Source organism: Octopus sinensis, linkage group LG3, assembly GCF_006345805.1.
Source record: "Octopus sinensis linkage group LG3, ASM634580v1, whole genome shotgun sequence".
Lineage (NCBI taxonomy): Eukaryota > Metazoa > Mollusca > Cephalopoda > Octopoda > Octopodidae > Octopus > Octopus sinensis.
Genome location: NC_042999.1, coordinates 101,005,372 through 101,028,463, shown reverse-complemented (window position 1 = coordinate 101,028,463; position 23,092 = coordinate 101,005,372). Strand labels below are relative to the sequence as shown.

At 32.7% G+C, this 23,092-nt stretch overlaps 1 protein-coding gene across 4 annotated transcripts in view; it reads left to right on the top strand.

Moving 5' to 3' along the window:
* Positions 1-23,092, top strand: part of LOC115209811 (tubby-related protein 4-like) — a 646,703-nt gene that overhangs the window by 388,598 nt on the left and 235,013 nt on the right. For all 4 annotated transcript variants that reach the window (XM_029778367.2, XM_029778365.2, XM_029778366.2 and 1 more), the window contains exons 4-5: positions 10,849-11,020; positions 18,154-18,267. In XM_029778367.2, coding sequence (XP_029634227.1) covers positions 10,849-11,020; positions 18,154-18,267 — 286 coding nt within the window. The remainder of the gene's footprint in view (positions 1-10,848; positions 11,021-18,153; positions 18,268-23,092) is intronic.

Sequence of the window (23,092 nt, the reverse complement as noted above, 5' to 3'; positions counted from 1 at the left end):
TTCCTAGGAAAACTTTTCAGTATTTATATATAAGTTACATTATAGTTAACATTTAATGCAGGGAACATTAACTAGATCACAACAAATAAATAGATTGAGGTAAAAAAAAATTGTATTAGTCAATGCCTGATACTGTTTTTGCTTTATTTACCTTTGAAATGATCTCTTATTACTACATAGATAAGGCATTGAATTTTATATTCTACTGAAGAGAACATAAATACAAAGCATATCCAAAGTTGTTACTTTTGCTTATCACAACTAAAATGATTGTTGTTTTTGATATTGTCTTTTCTTCACTATGTAGTGTTTTCTTGTTAGCTTTTTAATGTTCCCTGCATTAAATATATTAAAACTAACATAATTATTCTTTATATAGAAGTTAATTTTCAGAATAAGTCAACAGGTGATGTAGATTTGCTACTTATTGTATGACTAATATTATGTATCACACCATAGGACATATAAATTAATTCTACATAAGAATATATTTTTAACCTTGCACATAGATAATTCCTAGGTTTTAACCCAATTGCAATTTCATGTAGGATTAGGTAGACCTGTGATTGAGGACATTCTGTTGGTGATCATCCCATCCTTTTAAGTCTACATTGGACTGTAGACTTAATGTATCATTTGGTTTAATGCTATCTGTGTAGGGCCTTAAAGAAATTCGATAAAATAGAACAATACTACTTTCACATTCCACAATGGAGTGAATCTTCTGAAAGTGTTTGTAGATTTTTTTTTATGGGGATGCTCTTGGTTCTGGAGTAATGCACAAGCTTATAGGCCCTGCACGGGTATCTTCAGCCAAGCCCTCTCTGTTGTGTGCTTTTGAACTAACTCCATTTTGAGAATAACTTCAACCACATCTAGTCTCAGAGAGTGTAAAACAAAGATCCTATGTTTTGCTCCATCTCTTTTGACTAAATTATCTAAAAAATAAACTAAAGCTGCTTAAGATCTAACAATGTTGAAATTGTGGCCCCTCAGTTGTCAACCCAGGCTTTCTCTTTTAGTCATCGTCGTCGTCGTCCTCCTCCTCCTCTTTAATGTCTCTTTTCCATGCTGGCATGGATTATACACCAAAATTATTTCAAAGTAAACTTACAAGCATATTACTATATAGCATTATTGATTATATCATATTGTATTAGATGTTACTTTTTATACTCTCTGTGAAAGGAAAATATATGTAAATGTAAAAATTCACCAAATATGTTCGAACTTTTACTGAAATAGTATTGTCAGTTGGAAGCAAAATATTTCTGCTAGTTACAAGTAATATTTTTTACAATTATTGACTAAGAAGTAAAAAAAAAAAATTTATAAATGCATATTTTCTGAACCTCAATTATATTGTATAATATTTATGTTTGCATTTTATGCTATGATTGTTTATTTTGTCTGACTCTAGAAAGTGTTCTGTCATATCTCATATTACTGCAATGCATTAAAATACATGAAACTTTTTAAAAAAATGCTTTTCATTATTTGGTACTATCAGTTTAATAATTAAAATATGTAGCAAGAAACAGAATGATGTGGTCTAATCAATAATGCAATTCAAACCGGAAGTTGTTGAAGCTTGTTCAATCACTCTGCTAATTAGAGACATAGTAGTAGAATGGTTATAGAAACTGCAGACAATTAAACAAAATGTCTTCTATTGGTATTTTCTTGTGGTTATCAACAACTAGTATTATTCTAATTGGCACAACCTCTCAGCTGTAAATTAGGCATAATTTCCATTTAATTGTTGAATACTTGGCTTAAGTATCATCAATTCCCAAAAATATGCTTTAATTTTGAAATTCAATAAATGTACACTTTGTAATAGGAAAAGAATAAATGCAAAGTTTTTATAAGTATATTATTTTGTGCTATTGTTACTATTGTGACACAAAACCCAGTTAGTATCCTTATCAAAACTGCACAAAAAATTCTGAGTATTCTCCTTTATTCTTCTGCCCTGCTTCTTTATTAGTGATAAGGACATTAATTACCAAAATAACAGTACAGTATCTCTGATGGAACAAGAACTCATAATTCATGAAACAAAATAGCAACTCTTTTCACTTGGCCTCAAAAACATTTCATTTCTGCTGTTAATGTGATGAATAAGAGACACAATTATTTCTAACTTTTAACTCCTGGCTTAACTCAGCTTTATGTGAATTCAAAGTTTCAACTGCTTTGATTGCACCAGTGTATGTATTTGTTGGTGGAGGCAAAATTAGAGAGTAAAGAATCCTTAACCCCAAGCCATTCTAGAATTACACTGAATAATTAAACCTGTGTCATTGGCCTCACCTTTACTTGCTGTTCCAATAACTTAGAGATAATTGTCACTAAATAAATATTTAATGTGCTCAACAAACTATGTCTGATATTACACAATATAAGAGACTGTTAGCAATTACAATACTATACTTTCACCTATAATACTATCATTTATAACAGCTTAATTCATATTTCATACTTTTACTGTTATTTATACAATTCAAAAGGTTTTTCAATTTTTTTTTTATTCATAACTAGAAGTGAATCTGCAAATAAATGATATTGATATAGTAATGTGAGTGGGTGGAGTAAGAACAAAGACTGATATTTTTTTTAAAAGCAGCTACTCTGTAAATTGAATAAATAATATTGGAAACTAAATGATTTTTTCTTCATCATCATTATTAGCATCATGAACAGGAGGAGAATGAGATTGTCTTCATATAAATTTATGAGTTGTATTCCATTTTGGAGCATTTATTTTTATAAATAGTTAGAAGAAAATAATGTTGTTGTTTCCAATAAGACATAACACTGAAAGTAAGGTGCTAGAAGGTTTGGTAATATAAATTTTTAACATTGGCACAAAAATCACATATTTTGGGGCAAGTGGATGTCAATTAGACTGATCCCAGTACCTGGTTGGTACATTATTTTATGAATCCCACAAATATGTAATGTAAAGTTAACCTTAGCAGGATTTGAAATTAAATCATCAATGGTTGTAACTAAACACCCCCAGACATTTTGTCTGACATCCTAATGGAAGATTTGGTCGTATTTATGAAACATTAATAAAGAAAATAATTATAAGTTTATGAAGAGAAAGACAGTTACTGAAATTTGAACTTGTGATTTTTAAAAAAAACTTAGATATAACAATTTAAAAGGAAATTACTTTATTATAGCTACATGTTACAGCTGAAGATGTTATTTAAAAATATTCCATCAACAGGAAAGAATTATTTTCGTTTAGCAAAAAATATTTCTTGTATTTTGAACTTAGAAAACATAAGCTTCATAGAGTTTTGTGATGTAAATGGATTCACTCTATATAATAAAATCTCGAGAAAACCAGCGTGTGTTTAAGATACTGAGTAAAAGTGGGAGATGGAAGGTATGTAAGGTGAACATTAGCTAGTGTTTGGTTTTGATTTTATGCCTGCAGCAGAGGATTACAAAAATGTCAATATAGTGATGGAATAGCTAAAAGAGATGAGTGATAAACTTGAGCAAAGTGTAAAGGAACAAAGTATTTACTAGACAGAATAATAAACATCAACTTAAACATCAACTCTGCCTAACTGGTAGAGAAGCAGTACATGAGAGGTTTGAACATTTTTTAATGTCACTATGTTGTTTAGCCACAGGTCAGCCCTAATTAGGGAAACCTATGATCAAAAACCTTTTAGTCATGGCTATCCTGTTTTCTTTTTTGTTTTTTTTGTTTTTTTGTTTTCCTAGGTACAGAGCACCTAGTGCTACATTATACAAAGTACCCGTTTTAGACATAAGGGTATGAGCTGAGGGTATATGACTGCTATTTCTAGCATATCTAGTGACCATGTCGGTGTTCCTCATTGGTTCTTTCTATTATACAATAAGAAATGGGAAAGATTTAGAATTGCAAATGTGTTAGAAAAATAATGCAAATAAAAAAGGGGATGTCATTAGGGGAGAATTGTGATTAATATCATAGAGCTGTATTTTCTCCACAGTATTGTCGAAAATAATGTATGTGGAAGTATTGCTATAATAGGCTACTGAATAAGGAATATGGACAAGATAGAGTCTATCCAACAGAGAAAGCCATTTTTGGAGGCCAGTAAAGAGATGAAGATTAAAGCAGTTGAGGATGGTGTCACATTAGTCACTTAGCTAATCAAATTGTGCAATAACTGACACAGCAGGACCATTATCAACTACCATAAAGGTAAAGAGAGAGAAAGTGAGAGAAGGGGAGTGTAGGAGAGAGAGGTTTGACAGTTTCATGATTCTCAAATGAATGAATCAAGTTATTCAGGTGGTGCAAATAGGGAAAGTGAAGTTGTTGCAGGAGGAAGTGTGTGTGTAAATAAATATATATATATATATATATATAAAGCAAATATATGATTCAAATTTGCATCTGAATATATAACCATGAATGCTAGGTAGGTTACCTGGAAGAAAATTCTTGAAGTTTTGCAATTGTCAGTTGACTCAGTACAGAATTTACAATGCAAGCGTGTGTGTGTGTAAAAGAGAGAGTGTGTATGTATATGTTTGTACACAAATACCATGGCTCTATTATCAAAACATGTCTTCTTTTTCTATTTCAATTTGGTCACAAAAGATTCTTTTATGCTTTTACTAGTTTCAGTCATTGAATTGTATTCATCTCAATTCATCACTGTTGATTGAATTGTGTCCAGCAAGATGGACACAATTCTGTCAATACCAGTATTCATTTTATAATCTAGGTCTTAATATGGACGCAGTTACATCAAGACCAGTATTCGTTTTCTCATTTGGGTCTTAATATATTGACAACAGAAAGATGAAAGCTAAAGTGAATTTGTAATGGGAAATTTTAATAAGCTGATGAAGTGACTCTCCAGTAAATCTACCAAACTAATACAGAACTTTATCAAAACATAGAATTGTGGGCTGCAATTGAAGTTGAATGTGATTGAGACCAAGGCAATAGTTAGTAAGAAATTTCACTAAAATCTATAGGCCTTGTGTAAGAACATTTTCAAGACATCAGAAATGTGTAGCTGTTGAATCCCATGTCAGATCAAAGCATTCCAACTGTCCATCTCATCTTTCCTTTTTCATATTTAGTGTATTTAGTACCACATTATCTAATGTCTCTTCTCTAGCTACCCAGTTTTTGCCAAGAAAGAATATATCTACAGGTATGACCAAGTTTGGACTTAGCCACACTTGAGATCATGCCAGCAATATGAAATACCTACAGATAAAAGATAGTATAGACATACACCAAAAAAGGCCTTAAGAAAATGAGAAAATGATCCTACTCGGGGGTATGCTAATACACACAGACAAAGAGATTGAAGTTAATTAACTGGATATTGTTGTCAAAGGCAACAAGAGGAAAGTGGCTCATCAAAGTACTAGACCTGGCAGATGATAATTTATCTCTTAAAGCAAACGAGAGATTATCCAGATGAACATGAATATGGAGGTTTAAAGCATACATCCCCTACAATAATAAATGCTTTTGGAATGATATAAAATCATGCAATCAAGTACATAACCAAAACCCAGGACTCACTTATTTACACAAAATATAGAAAATATCATGACATGGCATCATACACTTTTTATGTAGAGTACTTTTAATACAATAATAATCATCATCATCATTTAGCATCTGCTTTCCATGCTGGCATGGGTTGGATGGTTTGACTGGGGACTGGTGAGCCAGATGGCTGCACCAGACTCCAATCTGATCTGGCAGAGTTTCTACAGCTGGATGGCCTTCCTAACGCCAACCACTCTGAGAGTGTAGTGGGTGCTTTTATGTGCCACCAGCATGAGGCCAGTCAGGCAGTACTGGCAATAGCCACACTCAAATGGTGTTTTTACGTGTCACCTGCACAGGAGCCAGTCCAGTGGCACTGGCAACACCCTCGCTTGAATGTTGTTTTTCATGTGCCATGGGCACGAGTGCCAGTAAAGCGACACTGGTAATGATCATGCTTGAATGGTGCTTTTTATGTGCCACCAGCATGGGGCCAGTCAGTGGCTCTGACAACGAGGTGCTCTTAGCACTCCACTAGCACAAATGCCAGTCATGCGATGCTGTCATTGAATTTGATTTCAATTTCACTTGCCTCAGCAGGTCTTCGCAAGCAGAGTTTAGTGTCCAATGACAGAAAGGTACGCCTAAGTGGGCTGGTTACACTACCGGCATAGGCCACAATATAAGCATTAAAAGTAAATCATAATACTGCACAGACCTAAGGAACACAGAACTACACTTTGTAATGCAATGAAAATAAGAACATAAATGCTACATCATTAAATGGCATTATTATTGTCATTTATTGACATTTTCAGAATGCTATTTTCATATTATTGGTAAAGCATTGTTTCAATAATTTTTGATGATTTTCAAGTCTTATATCCTTAAGTTGAAATAATACATGGTCAAACAAATGTATGAATGAGTGAAAAATGACATTTGACAAGTATAGTATAAATTTGAGACATGAGTTATGACGACAGAATTCAGGAACTGTATGTCATTACCAAACTTACATTAATATCATTTCTGATATACAAAATCATTTCTCTGTGTGTGCTCAACTGATTTAATGTTAATAATATATTGTAAATTGTTAAAATAAAATTTCGATGCATATTTCTGAAATCTAAATTTATTATGTTTAGGCTTCAGAAATATGTAGCCAAATTTTATTATTATTAAATAGAATAAATAGAGAACCACATTCATTATTATCAACAACAACAGCAGCTTATAGTTTGGAAATGGCTATTAATATGGCATATTGTCATTCATCTTAGTTTTTTGTCTCTTCCTCTGTGATTGTAATCTGTGACCTCAACACTTCTTCTCATGTCTCCTTTTGTTTGACTCTTCCACAAGTACCTTCCAACAGTATCATACACTACTCTTCATCTTGTATCATTGTCTATTTACATCACATGTCCACACCTTACTGTCATCTCCCCTCACACTGTTTTCTTAGCTTTTTCAGTTTGTGTTATGTATCTCATACATGTCAACTTTGCACATCCAATAGATAATGCTTAGTATATGTCTCTTCAGCTTTCAAATGTCCTTCACACATTCAATGCCCATATCTTGCATGTATGATGCTACTGTATCACATCATACTTCTGATTCATGCATCAACCAACTAGTTCTCAATCTACATTTTTTGCTAATTTATAAACTATAGGATTGTAAAATAATATCATCTAATAGTATTTTAGTCATTTTTGACATCATTTGAATAAATTCCATAGATAGTGATGACAGAGCCTTCCAAGTTATTTCCACTAAGGAAAATCCTGACTACCTTTTCAGTGCTAGTGATGGTATGTAGAACATCAACAGCTCTAGTCAGCAGTCTAACATACTGATAACTCACCTGCATACATGTTTTTTTATTTTTTATAATTGATATCTAGTAAAACTGTTTTGAAATGATGAAAGTGTATTTGTAGAAGCAGACAGTTACATTGATACATAATTCCTTGAATAAATTAGGATTGTGTCTTGTTATTTTAATATCAAGGTTAGTATTTTTATTGCTGGGGAAAAAGGCTGAAGAATATTAGCTCTTGTAGATTTTATTAGAATATTTATCTTATGCTTATCAATCAATTTTCGCACTGGTTTTGTATTCATATGACAAACTATTTAATATGCTACTTTTAATTGGCTTCACATTAATATGTCACAACACTTAACATTTTTCATTCTGCCTGTACAAACTGGATAGTGCATTAAAGTATATATAAAAAAGGAAAGAAATAGAATAAAAGTAAAACAAAATATACCCAATAGATTGGTTATAGAAGCCTCCTCCTCTTTACATTAAAAAGTAGTTATTACTGAATGCATATTTTCTTAGTTTTTATATTGGAGCAATTTCTCTTTGCAAATGTAAAAGCAATTGCTCCAAAATCAGCCAAGCTGTGCTAGCTATGAAAAATGGATGTAACGACAATATATTCATTTATTCTTTTATTCTGGTTTTAGTTATTGGTCTGTAGTTATGCTGGAACAGCCTTTTATGATATAATTGTTGATTACATTGACCCAATACTTATTTTATTGACTCATGCTAATGTTACTGATCTTAGAAGGTTGAAAAGTAAAGTAGACAAGGGTGAGATTTGAAGACAGAATGTAAGGAGAATATTCACCATTTTAGTGATTCTGACATCCATCTATCATTTATGTATGTATATTGTTGGATTAATCACTAGAATATTTTTGTAGAAGTGGTGGTAACTTAATTTAACTCTCACAGCATTACAGAATATTATTTGTTCATATTTGCTCTTACATCACTTGTTTTCTCTGTAGAAAGAAAAACAGAGTTAGTCAGTGTGGAGAAAAATTGAATTCCATAAGTCATTGTTGGTTGAATGTTTGACCATCTCTGCCAATTTGTCATCCATACACACACATTATAATTTTTTTATAACCCATTTCATACTGCTATATCTTGTTATCAGTTGTACAAATCTGGGTAATTAGATATTTCTGCTATAAGAACCAAATGCAATAGCTGCCTGTGAGTAGAGTGAGATTATATTTACTAAAGTAATGTTGTCTTGTCCTAGCATTCAGTACTGTTTGTGTCAAGCTTTGAACAATCAAACTACTCACCTATACCCTATCTTTTGAATCACAATATTGCCATAGTTGTTATTGCTATATATTTGACTTACACTTGTTTTCAACTTGAGATTGAAACTATCACATACTCACATTTAGCAAGTAGTATTTTTGTTTCTATTATTTAGTCTGAGGAAGCAAAAAGACGATTGTGTAGCTTTTACAGGTTTTTGAAATTGATGAGTGGTTACAGAAGAGACTTAAAAAGCAGCTCCATGATCCCCGATATGTTAACAATAATCTAATGCAAGGAAGATTTGTGTCTAGCGTAAGGGTTGAAGAAATTCCTATCTCTTATCTTCTAAATTTGTTCTATACTGTTTCCATATCACAATTTTCATTTCTGGATAGTCATTTAAAAAAGGAATTTTCACCTGTCAGATAAACACATGCTTATTGTTCTTATTTTATCTTATGTCCTTTGTCTAGAAATCTTTCATCTCACACCTGTGAGTTCTTCAGCAACTCTTCCATTGACTAAACAGAACAAGAGGAGAACGTGGGGTGGAAGAGTCACTGAAGAGGTCACCAGATGTGTAACAAAAGATTTCCAGACAGTAGGCATAAGATAAAATAAGAACAGTAATAAACAAGTGAAGAAAAAATATATAGTGTGTGTTTATTTGGCAAGAAAAAAAAAAAGGCCATCCCAAAATATAACTAACTGTTTCAACAAATGATTTCACATCAGGAATCTTGCAAAACAAATTCATAAACATAAAATTTTCATTTTGTTTTTGTTTTACACTCAATTTCTCATGAAGCATGAGATGTAATTTTTATTTTTTATTTATTTATTTAATAATTTAGAGGCATGGCTGTGTGGTTAAGAAGTTCACTGTGCAATAATGTGGTTTTGGGTTCAGTCCCATCATGCGACACTTTTTAGACAACTGTCTTCTACTATTATAGCCCTAGGTTGACCAATGCATTGTGGCAGCCTGTCACATGTGTGTGTGTCTTTGCGCATGCATCTTGCATCCCTATAACTTAATGGTTTCACAACCCTTATCTGTTTTCAAACAAGTTAATATTTCCCTATAGTTTGACATGTTTTCATAGAAGATTGGATATGAAAAGTGCTGTGACAGTAACCCACATTTATAACTATTATGCAATATCATGACAAGGCAGTATAATACATATATATGTGTGTGCATGCACACACATACACAGATTTATATACACACATGCACACACAAAATTAATATGCATCCTGCAAGACTACAAACTCCAACAGAGGCAATTTTATGCTGGTAGCTACTTGTCTCAGGGTCTGTAATTTTGCAAGCTGCATTGTGACCTCACTAGTGTTGGTGTACACAATACATGCTGTAAAGTGGATCATGTTAGGAAGGGTATCCAGCCATACAAAACATGCCTACATAGACAGTGGAGTACAATGCAGTCCTTGGGCCCATCAGATCCTATGGAACTGTCCAATCCATGCCAACATGAAATAAAGATGATAACGATGATGATACTCGTTTCTCATTTTCCATTTTTTCAAATCCTCTTAAGTGTTAGTTAACCTGGGGCTATAGCAGAGGACACTTGTTCAAATTGCCATGCAGTGGGACTGTGTGGTTAAGAAGAGCACACAGCCATGCCAGCTCCTTTACACACACACACACACACACACAGATGTGTATTTGTGGGTGCGCGTGTCATGATCGTTAAATACACATGTGTTTCTATTTCTCCATTTTACTTTCTCCATTCTTTTCTCCTTATCTATTCTGTCATATTCAGAAGAAGAGTGAATACTTGAAATGTAGAAGACATTTTCTTCTTTTTTTCCATTTCCTGAATGTCAACCTAATAAATTCTGTGTTTTTTAACTTTTTTTGCATTTTTTATGCCACATGCGTGTGTGCGCACACACACGCACACACACACATATGTATAAGGGTTGTTTGTAGTTCACTATAGATTTACTTAGTTGATAATTTAACATGTGACAGTCAATAGGATTCTTACTTTTGAACATTAAATTTGAAAGTAACAAGTATATCAAATTAAAAAGAAAGTAGTGTGCACTTTTGAAACATTGGATAATGTAGTTTGTTACTTGTACTACAATCTTGCAAAGCTGTAGACGAAAAGGATTACAAAAAGTGGGTTGTTTTTCATTGTATGTTTATGTTATAGTTTCTATACTACAAATTCTATTTCAGGTGATGTTTGGGACATCTGATGGACAAATAATTGTAATGAGTTCTACTGGAGCAATGTTAACTCAGGTGATGGTTCTTGAAGGGGCTGAGATTGGAGCTATGTCGTGGTCCTGTGAAAAGTTCAACATGGATGAGGCAGAAGCTAACAAAACTGAAAAATATATCCATCCTAGTAAGTTTGGCAACCAACTAATTATTCATCTCCTATATTGATTTCCTTTTGTTTATTACATAAACTATAGTAATACTAGTTGTTGTTGTTGCTCTCCCTCTCCTCCTCACTGTTGTTACATGGAATGAGTTAACTTTTAATAAGATTACAGGCTCAGAGTATTAACCTTCACTAGATATTTTAGTACATTTGGACTGGAACCGTTGCTGTTATGTATGAAGGAATAGGGAGCTAGTGGTTTGTAAGTTGGTTTTTGCTATTTTCTGGACATGGTCTAGCCATTTCAAATATATGAGCCACACTCCAAATGTGAAGAACCACCTTTTCATGATTGTGTGAGCCAGACAAGATTTACTGAGGCAGAATTTCTATGGCCGAATACTCTTTCTATTGCCAATCTTCACCTATTTCCAAGTACAATGATATTTACCTTCAAACATGAATAACACAATAGCAAGATATGATTTTATGTAAGAGAGTAAATGAATGACATCACTTTTCTATAATGGTGACATTTGTTTACAATTTGCTAATTATATCAAGACAAGGAGACATGAACACAGCTCACTCCAGCATCTAGCCTTGAAGTGAGCTATCTTCTGTCTGTCTTTTCTTTTTCTTTCTTCCTTTTACCTTTTTGCATGTGCTGATCCTTAATGGTGTTGATCCTATCTTACCAATCAAAGGGCCTACAAAGCTCATAAGCTCTGTCCCTTTCTCATGACTCAACAAGTAAACACACACACACACATATATATGTTCCCACTGTGAAATCCATTCAGAAATGTTTGGCCAGCCTGGAAAGACAGTTGCCCCAATGTGCCACACAGTGTAACAGAAGCCAAAACCACATTGCTGCAAAACAAATTTCTTAGCCGTATATTTCAATAATAATGAATTCTAATTTAGGCATGAGTCCTTGTTTTGTGAGGTGGTAGTGGCAGAGTTGATTGAATAATACCAGTACTTGATTGATACTTTATTGCTTTTGAAGGAAAGAATATTACTGACCTGAGAGAAGTTTGAACTCATAATGTAAAAAGACATAAATTATGCTATGCTAATTCTTAACAGCCATTTTGCCTGATGGTGATAGTAATAAAAAGAGCTAGCATCTATTTTACCAATACTCCAGTATATATTTTTCTTTTCATTGAATCATAATTTCAATTCTTGAATATAAGATATTAGAAAATAAATCGAATCAGTCATTGAAAAAGCACATATATGGTACCATTACAGATGGTATCTATACACTTATTCTAAATGGCTTTTCTAAAAGTAATGCTTTGTATTCTTAACCTACATTTACATTACATTTTTGCTGTTCCTTTTGCTGTTATTTTTCCTTCTGTTTGCATAATGATTTTTCATCTATTTTTTGATAAATTCTTTCAGTATCTGACTTTTATGTTGTCTTTCTCTTTGTGTCTCTTTATCTCCCCCTGTGTCTGTCTGTGTGTGTGTGCATACATGCATATTACTATTATTTAGCCATGATCATTCAAGATTTGTTAGATTTTTTTATTTGTATATTTATGATACATTGGCCAACATGTTCTCGTTTTAAGATAGAAGATTTTGATTTGAGAAAGATTTGATTGCTATTTGTAGCAGGTCAAACAGTTTCATAGTGGTTCCTTACTGGCTCATCTGAGTTATTTCCTTATTATCATCAGTGTCTGTAGTTGGTATCAGTGATTTAAATGCTGTTATTCATAACATTGGTAGCATTGAAAGTGTTTGCCTTTCTAAATGCGATTTGGGGGAAATTTTCTACTATTTCTAACAAGACAAAATAATTGTATAGAGACTTTCATATTGATTTGTACAGGTGTGTGTATGTATGTGTGTGTGCATGCCTATGTGTAGTTAAGTTGCTATTTCCTACCATTACATTAGCATAAAGAGAAAGATTCTTCAAAATATTTCAAATTGCATGCATATATATATATATATATATATATAAGTGCCATTTCTACAGCAGTGGTAACTATTTTCAATTATTCTAAGAAATTCTATAGAATTTCATAGAATAAGGTCTTGCTCTAGGAACACCACTGGAAGACTATCTTCAAGGGTATAATAGGTATAATAGGTCTGAATAGGTACTTATTTCACCTCCATCAGAAAAGATAAAAAGCAAAATAAGACTGGGAGGAAATTGGTCTCAGAAAATATATACATTACATCAAATACAACAAGGTATTCTGTTTAATGCTCTACCAATTCTAGCATCCACCACACTTAATAAAATATTTGTTGAAAGTAGGATCTTATCAAGCATTAAGTATCTCATAAAATATGTTAAGTAAATACAAACACACAGCATCCACTTCTTCCTCCTCCTCCTCATCATTAAGTCAATGCTACCTAGGAAATGATCTTGTTTGATATGTTAGAGGAGGAGGAAGAGTAAGTAGGAAGGTCATGTTTTGTACTCGGTGTAAATATTCGGTAAACAAAAGGTGCACCAGTGACTTCTGGCAGGTTGACAGAAAACTGGGACTTAAATGCATAGAAGTAGTTAGGCTGTAAGGGCAGAAGTCATGCACAAAGGAAACAAAGGTATTTCCATATATATATGTATGTGTGTGTGCATATATTCATTCAAACTCTCACACATATATATATATGTTGATATACACATATGTGTATGTCTGTGTGATTATACACATACATGCACACACTCACATGCATATACACACATGCTGCAAAGAACCAATATGCACACACACACACAAAATATTTTTGCCAACGTTATTGATTGGTAGTTCTGAGATATCTGGTTGGTTATTTACAATATAGTTTTACTTTATCCTAACAGAGGAAGTCAATTTGATTGCTTAAGATTAAATGTGTGTTAAAGGTGATAGCTTTTATCAAATACTTGAGTTTGTGTCTACATTGTATAATACAATAGATAAATAGTCATAATTTTATCTAGTTGATAGTTTACTTCTCTAAAGTCTTAAAGTTCATTAGTATGAACTTATACAGTTATGAGTAGAAATAGCGAAGCCTATTCTGTGGCTTTACTACCATGGCTTGTTCATAATTCTCTGTCTCTCTAGCATATTATTTTCTATATAATTTAAATAACTATTTACATACATTCACTCACATTATAGCTGACAGATTATTGTTGCTGTTTTTGTCAGTATTATTTAACCCCAAGTTATGCTTGATTATGCAAACCTCTGATTAAAAGCATTCCAGCCATGACCATCTTGTCTTTTTAAGGATATATAAGACTACATTATCCAATGTGTCTTTTTCTATTTTTGTAGTGGTAGGATTGATATTTATAGGAGATTTCACTACTATTTCTTGCAAGTCTAGTGTTGGTGTTAATGCTCCCTTTCTAACTGGTTGATATTAGAGAAGGATTCAATTGTATTTTTGTGATCCATAGTTTGTTTTGATTTTCTTGAAGATAAATGTTGGTAAATAAAGAGGATTAGAGTAGTTTATGGTGAGAGTGTGTGTGTGTGTATATATATATATATATATATATATATAGACACACACACACAAACCATATAAGTTGTTGGAAAATATTAACCATGTCACTACTTAATATAGATGACCTTAAAACAATATAACTCTTTAAAGAGTAGCATTGGCAACTATTCTTTGAACATTTTGATTGTTTGGCAGCTGTTCCTTGACCATTTTGATTGTTTCAAATATCATGCTTAGCAACTGCTATCTGTCAGTAAACAAGCATGTCCTGCAATTACCAACCTTCATGAATAAGGTTGCTAAATTTAATGATATGTTTAGAGTAGAAATGCCTTTCACTGTTCTTTAATTTACAACCTCACTCTTCTATTCCCCTTCTTTGTTTCACAGTTAGTATTTCCACCCATGTAAATGTAAAATATTTCTGAATGCTTATTCATTTATTTGGTTAGTCTGATGTGCATACTGCATACCTGACAGTAGAATGCTTTTGTTGCAATAAAGACTCTTGTCACAATATTAGATAATCCTTTTTTTTTGTATTATGTTCGTGTGCCACTCTAAGTGTTCCTTCCATTCATTGTTGAATGTTTCTGGAAACTATTGGAGCTATGTTTATCTAATAACAGTGAACTTCCTTATTATTGATGCCTTCCATGCTGTCTGTTTTCTATCATTCTGTCTAGCCAATTTGTAGCTTGCTTCACTTTGATATTCTTGATATGCTGCTATCCTTTATGGATCTCATGTAATCAAACCTGTACATGTATGTGAGTGTGTGCATGAGTATGTGGTAGATAGATAGATAGATTTTTGCATAGCATACTACATTTCCCTGAATCTTACTTAACTATATATATATATATATATATATATATATATATATATATATATATATATATATATATATATATACTTACATGGAAATGGATGCATCATGTTCAATTAAATAATAAATAATATATATATATACACACATGCATATATGGGTACAGGATGTCATCTATGGTATAAATAACATGAAATACGTAAACAACAAAGAAAAATGGAAAATAGGACAAATAAACACAGCAAACGGACCCTTCATCAGTTGTTGGGTGTCTGTCTACTCCTCATTTCGAGCATTCAACGACAATATGGGTCTTCAAAGACAGTTGCTCCCATAAATTCTAAAATAAAATTTAGGAATTATGAAGAGTCACAGTTGGGAACAAAAACATGACAGTGGAGACATACAAGGAAACCGAATGAAAACAAACATGGAGGGTCGTTTAGACCAGAATGAGAGGAAAATAGTGAATGCTAGGAGAAACATTTTTTGGGAAAGAGAAAAGATAGAAGAGAGAGAGAAAAAACACATCCATTCTTTTGAATGACAATGCAGGAAAAGAAAGATGGTCACGTGATGAAAAGAAAGATGGATGAAAAGAAAATGTGGATGATCCCAATTTTCAGTCCATGAATGTAAATATAGACAAGGTTGTTACATCTGTCTATACATAGAATGTTGGCTAAATATCTATAGATATATTTTGTAACACAGTATAGCATTGTAAAAAGCACTAAGATCTCATTCCACAAAGTACCAAATAGCTAACCTGATTTTTAAAAAAATACTAAACAATTCCAAGCATGTATGCCAACATCATATGCAAGATAAATACTCTCAGTAACACAGCAAGAAAATAACCAAGAAATGAAACAAACTAAAAGTTAAAAAAAAGCATGTATATCCTATATACTGCATTACATATGCTGGTCACTGCTGTGTCATTGAGATATACCAAAACAAATCAAAATAGATGAACATCAATGGAATTTGTATCTTTGTGGTACCAGTGCCGGTGGCACGTGGCACACAATAAAACCATCCGAACGTGGCCGTAGCCAGTACCACATCGACTGGCCTCCGTGCTGTGGGCACGTAACAAGCACCATCCGATCGTGGCCGTTTGCCAGCCTCATCTGGCACCTGTGTCGGTGGCACATAAAAACACCATCCGAGCGTGGCCGTCTGCCAGCCTCGTCTGGCACCTGTGTCGGTGGCACATAAAAAACACCATCCGAGCGTGGCCGTTTGCCAGCCTCGTCTGGCACCTGTGTCGGTGGCACATAAAATCACCCACTACACTCTCGGAGTGGTTGGCGTTAGGAAGGGCATCCAGCTGTAGAAACACTGCCAGATCTGACTGGACTGGTGCAGCTTTCGGGCTCCCCAGACCCCAGTTGAACCGTCCAACCCATGCTAGCATGGAAAGCGGACGTTAAATGATGATGATGATGATGATGATGATATTCTCTTCCAGTGAATGTCAGTTATAATTTGGGTATGTTGTCTAGTGGGGTTGGTAGTGAAATGTATAAGTTTATTATGAAAATATACTTTATGCTGTTATTTCTTTTCTTCACCTTTAAATCCATGTATTTCAAGTGCCACTTTGTTGTATTTGTGATTGAATGCTGTTTGTAGTGGATGCAAAACTTTAGGAATTTCTGATTTACTGAAGTTGATTTGGAGATTTGATGGAGTCTATGTTGGGTTTCTAGCTTTGATTCTTTGATTGAGCAGAATTATGATTAAGGGCATTTCACTATGAACTTCCAATCATTTTAGGGATACCTAGGACTTTATTGGGTATTCTTTCATTTCTTAAGACAGTAGCAGTGTGAGTTTAGTGAGACTTGACTGCAATTTCTAACTGATCAAGCTCATATTAGTGCAGTGTGAATATTGTATGTAATGATGAACTTTTTATTTTTATGGAGGTAAATTTTTAGGAAATTAAAAGTTACAGTGTAGAATTCCAGTTTTTTTTTTGTTATATATACTTAGATTTTTGTTATAGATACTTTATGTTATAGATACATTTTTGATATAGATACTTTTGTTCGGATACTTAAATTATTTCTGTGTATTCTGAGTATGATACGCTTTCATTTTGGTTGTTTTTGCTTTCATACTATTGTAAGATCATTGCTAGAGCTGGGTAGTTTATTAGGAAGAGAAAAGTGACATTTCTGATATCTTGTGTTAAATTTTATTAGAATTTGGAATATGTTTGAATAAATATTTTGTGTGCAGTGTTTGTGTGTGTATGTATGCGTTTGAGTGAGTGTGTGTGTGTGTGCATGTATGATCATTGTCCTACGTGAACTGTTCAAACTCTATTGTCAATTAAATTTTCTGTTTTGCACTCCATCATCGACTTGAAATTTTTAGTCATACTTCTTGTTAATCTACATCTTAATGTTTTAGTTTTTCTCTGAAAACCCTTTATTATTCAACAGACACATGACTGTCTCATCTTTCTGGTATATCTATTTTAGGATTGAATTTTTCAACATTTCTTTTATCCTTTCAAGGCTACAGAAAGTAGTCTTAGGGAAATTTAGGTCACACAATTGAGTAGATGTACCATCATTGGTTTGTAACATAGATAGCTAAATATATTATTACCTTAAAAGTCCATTTGTACATTTCTTTTTACCTATATGTATATCAAGAAAGAAAAATATCAGTATTTTTATACTTGCAATTTTGACTGCGTTATCTGTTAAAAATATTTTCACCTGTCATATCCTCCCTCCTTAAATAAAGCATAAAAGAAAGAGAGAAAAAATGTCTTCCCTGCAATAATAATGGAAACAATAACTTGTTTTAATTTCAGATATCAATATTAATAAATCCTACACATTAGCTCTGTCCTTCAAAGTTGGAACTATTTACCTGATGTCAACTTACGATGATGTATGTCCAAGAATTATTCATACAAAACTTACTGGTGAGTAAAAATAAAAAAAATCTATTTTTATATTTGCTTAAGTTTCATGAATTATTGTTGTTGCTGCTGATAAATAAATGAATATCGAAAATATTCTCAATATCCTTTGTGAAATAATTCTTGGAAGAATCTTCTGAGATGAAAAATTTCATGCATTTACTATCCAATTAATTTCCAGTCAGATGATATGAATGATCATTCAAAATGAAGACATGCATAGATGATATAGATAACAGCATGCATGTAGATTCAGGCTTTATTAGATATGGTTGTATTTCAGATATGACAGGAGACTTTCTTTTCCATTTTCTCTTTCTTTATGGTAAATAATGCAGGAAATTAAAATTTAACTGCAGCCTATACTTATCAAAATACTGCTGTCATGCAGTAAGATTATTGCAAGATGATACTAAGATTTTCACTTCCTAATCTAACCTCTTTTAGAGCATTTTCAAGATAAGACAATAAGGAAGCTTCTATTTTCATTGTTCTACCTGTTAGAAATAGGAACCAAATCTCCCTCAAACTATGCTATGCCAGCTTGAAAAATAAAAAGGAGAACATATTGGATAATGTAGTCCACTGTTTGTTACAGAATGACATGGATGGAATGCCTTTGATCATAGATCTAAATACTCAAGGTTGATCTGGGTTGAAGCAGTAACAACATGCATCAGGTTTCATCTTTTGGATTTACTTACTTTTTCTCTGTATTGACTTTTTGGATGTCCTGTAAATTCAGGGAAATTTAAGGAAATGTTTCTAACACTTGAATGGCCTTTCAATTATCAGCTATTCATTAATGAGAAAAAAGAAGTAAAAAATATTTAAGAATGGCTGAGTGGACATCATATTGAATTAGCTACTCAAAGGATATGAGCTTAAATCTGCTTCAGGTGTTTCATTATGTTCCCTAGAGTAGACTGTTTATTTTACATTACATTATCTCATGTGGCTCATATGGTAATAGTATCCTTAGCTGTGACTTCAAATTCATTGCAGGCAAGAATACTTTTCCCCTTGTTTTCTTAATTCATCTAGGTGTCAGGTGTATATACCAATTCATCTGGAATGTTATTTGCAGCAGACAAGTATAGTATCTTGATGCAAGTTATCCCTCATTTACTTAACACCATGAAATTAGAGCTGATGGCTAACCTTCAAATGCTCCTAGGTCTCAGGTTTTGACATTACATTTCAAAAATTTCATCATAAAAAAAAAACAAGAAAAATCATATGAAGAAACTTTATAGTTTAGATTAAAAAGATTAAAGTTAAACCCAGTTTAAAAGTTGTTTCTCCTTTGCTCTCTGGTCTATTATTTGGTGATGAGTTATTGTTAAATTACCTGTATCTAATGCTTTTTCATATGGTCAAGAATATAGAAAGAAGCCGGATTTTATTTTTCTTCATATGAGGTATAGAAAGACTTGTGCATTACATTAAACCATCATCTTCATTTTATGTCCACTTTCCATGCTGGCATATGTTAGATGGCCATCATGATTATTTCATATTGGGAGCTCCTGGTCTCAGACTGGTGTTCATATATGTTGTTTTGTTTTATTTCTATAGCAGGATGCCCTTCCTATCACCAAAACCAACAGTTTTACAGAGTGTACTAGGTGCATTTTCAGGTACTCTATACACTCTGTAAAATGGTTGGTGATGGGAAAGGCATATAATATTTTATATACATATATATATAGGCTCTCAAATGTGAAGAGTTAATACAATTGGTAGATTACTAGAATGGAAGCTTTATGGTATTCAGAGTTTGGTATTTCATTGTTATCTAGCTGAAAGTGACTTTTCTTGTTGTTACTGTATGGAATTGACAAAATACATACCAATGTAATATTATTAGGCAAAACAGTAGGATTCAAAGAAACTAGTAATGTTCTGCATTGGCAAATAGTAATATAAAAAGACTTCAAATAGTGGAATAAATTTTATACTACAAGGGAGAATTCCTTGTCAAAGAGTGGTAATTAAGGGCTCTGCCTAACTGTTAGGCTTCTTTTTTGCCTCATTGCATAAAATTTATTCTCTTTGTAATGTTATTTGGATCATCTCGCTTGAATAATTCTTCATACATTAAAGAACAGAGCCCTGAGCTCTAGCAATAGAAATCATGTGTAATGCTGCATGATAGTGAAATATTTGCATTGAATGTGACAGATCTATGTAAGATAGGTGGAAATGGTATGAATATAGTCTATTGCAACTGCAATGTTAACTTACAAGAAAAATGGGGAAGCAGTCATATCAATAAGAGATACATACAATTGAGACTGAAGTATTACAAAAACAAGTAACTTTGATAATACCAGGAAAAATAATGTATAAGCTGAAGTGTTATCTCAGTCTGCTAGAAATAGCCATATTTCCTCAAATACACCCTACTGTCTTAACGAAAATGATACAGTGGACCATGTAGTTGTTGATATACACAGCAACAGGATAGCTGTCCTGGAACAACTGTGATCACTGATTTACTTAATCATGTTAGACTTTGGGCTAAACAATAACAACTGACCATGTAGGGGCTTCTTTATTAGCTACAAGTTCATAAAGGAACCTTCCCATGGTTGTTTGACTATGTGGAGGTTCCTTTATCTTATTCACTAGAAAAAACTGCAAAATCTCCCTCATGTCACACACCACTTCTTTGAAAATTGGATAGATACATTGCTTAAGTTAGTCATGTCAGATATAGTTATACATTGTATGTGATAAAAAGGAATGATGGTCATGTTTGGAACACCTTTGATAATAGCTGAGCTTGATTAGGACCAGTTTGAATATGAATAATAACAACATAATTTTTTGGTGATATTAAGCCTTTTGAGCCCATATTTCTTACAAAAATAGGCAGCTTGTATTTTTCAGCAAATTTTCAAAATAAGCATGAATTTTGCTATTAGAGATTGTTTTATGAAACCTCTACAACATTACACATTTACCCTCAAAGTTGGTATAAGTATTGTGTCCTGTTAAAGACACAATTCCATAACTCTGACATTATCATTTATGATACCATCATTATGGTCCATAATTCATTCTTGATCAATAACTGCCAAAACTACCACATTACCATTTATGTAATAATGAAACTTCAATCTAGATTTTTAATGTAAATATGAATAATTTATGTGAGTATTTCCATGAGAGTTGTTAACAGAGACAGGACCAATGGTTGTTTCAAGTGGGCTGGTATTAAAATAGCTAAGAGTAAGCATTAAAGACTATGCATATGCTCCTCTGAATATTTGTTTCTCAATCCTCAGTTGTAGCAACTTTACTTTCATGTGGCAATACCCTTTTTTAAAAATGCTGGACATAATATAATCATATTTCTGCCTTTGCATCAAAGCCTTGTGAGTGGATTTAGTAGGTGGAAATTGAAAGAAGCCTGTTGTATGCATGCATGCATACATACATACATACATACATCAAGACGGCTCCATCAACATCATATGTGTGTGTGTGTGTGTGTGTGTGTATGTATATAAAATTATTCTGTTTTTACCTTTTGTCTTCTATTTCTTGTTTTTTCATCATCCCCTAAATACTTGTTTTCTTGTTTCACTGAATACTGTTTTTATAGCTTGCTGCTTATTGGTATTTTTCTTCATAAGCTCTAGCTTTCAGATAGTTTTACATTTCTTTTATTTATGAATCTTGATATTGCCTCTATATTATCTAAATCGTGCATCTTAATATTCATCTTGAATACTTGATTCTTAAGTATTGTTCTTTTGATTAAATTTCTGTTTTATTTTGATACATTTAAAATGTTCTGGTTATGTTCTTGCCATAGAATATATTCTATAGTAGCATAAATGTGTAGACACCATTGTATATAAAAGATATAAAAGTTGATGTCTTCTGTTTTTGCATGTTAGAACATTAAATAGCAATGACGGAAACTCAGAGCTGAAAATTTGTTTTATGCATGCTATAGTTTGATGTAATCTTTGTGTTTTCAGCATATAATAATACACTAATCTTTCCTTTAACAATATGATTACAATTTTTCAGACTATTAACCTCATCTTTAGAAATGAACATATTTTAGAATATTTACAACCTCACTATGTTTCCATCGCTTTGATCTCTGATTATTGGCAGGTGTCATTAATCTATAGCATGCATAAAACAAATTTTCAGTTTTTCCACTATTGCTTCATGGATGTGTACATAGTACTGCTCTGGATTCAAATCAGAATCCTTTATTTCTTAACTAAGTATAATAGCATTTGTATCCACTGGGCCAATGATGCATATGTATGAATCAATCAAGCATAAAACTAGTTGAAATGTAGTGTAAATATTTCATATCTAAAGATAAAGTTAATAACCCGGAAAATTATAATCTTAATAGCATTTAGACATTTCCTTAAGTCATGGTTTAATCTTTTTAAGATGAAGAAAGGTGTTCACAAATGTACTTGAGGATAGTTGATCTGAAATTTAATTCTTAATATCATATTAAATGCAAAGGTGCATTGCCTAGTGGTTTGGGTGTTGAACTCATTATCACAAGGTCAGGGTTTCATTTCTTGATTGAGCAGTATACTGTGTTCTTTAGCAAAACATTTCATTTCATTTTGCCTCAGTCTACTCAACTGATATGAATGCTAGCAATAGTTGGCAGGAAATGTAGCCCTGTGGCAGACTGGCATCCCAACCCAAAGAGATTAATGTACTCTTTGTTACATATATACCATAAAAAAGGATACACTCTGGTTTAGTAAGCCTATTGACTTGTTACAAATCTTTTTACCTACATTTACTGTGTATATTGCATGACTGTTAAGAT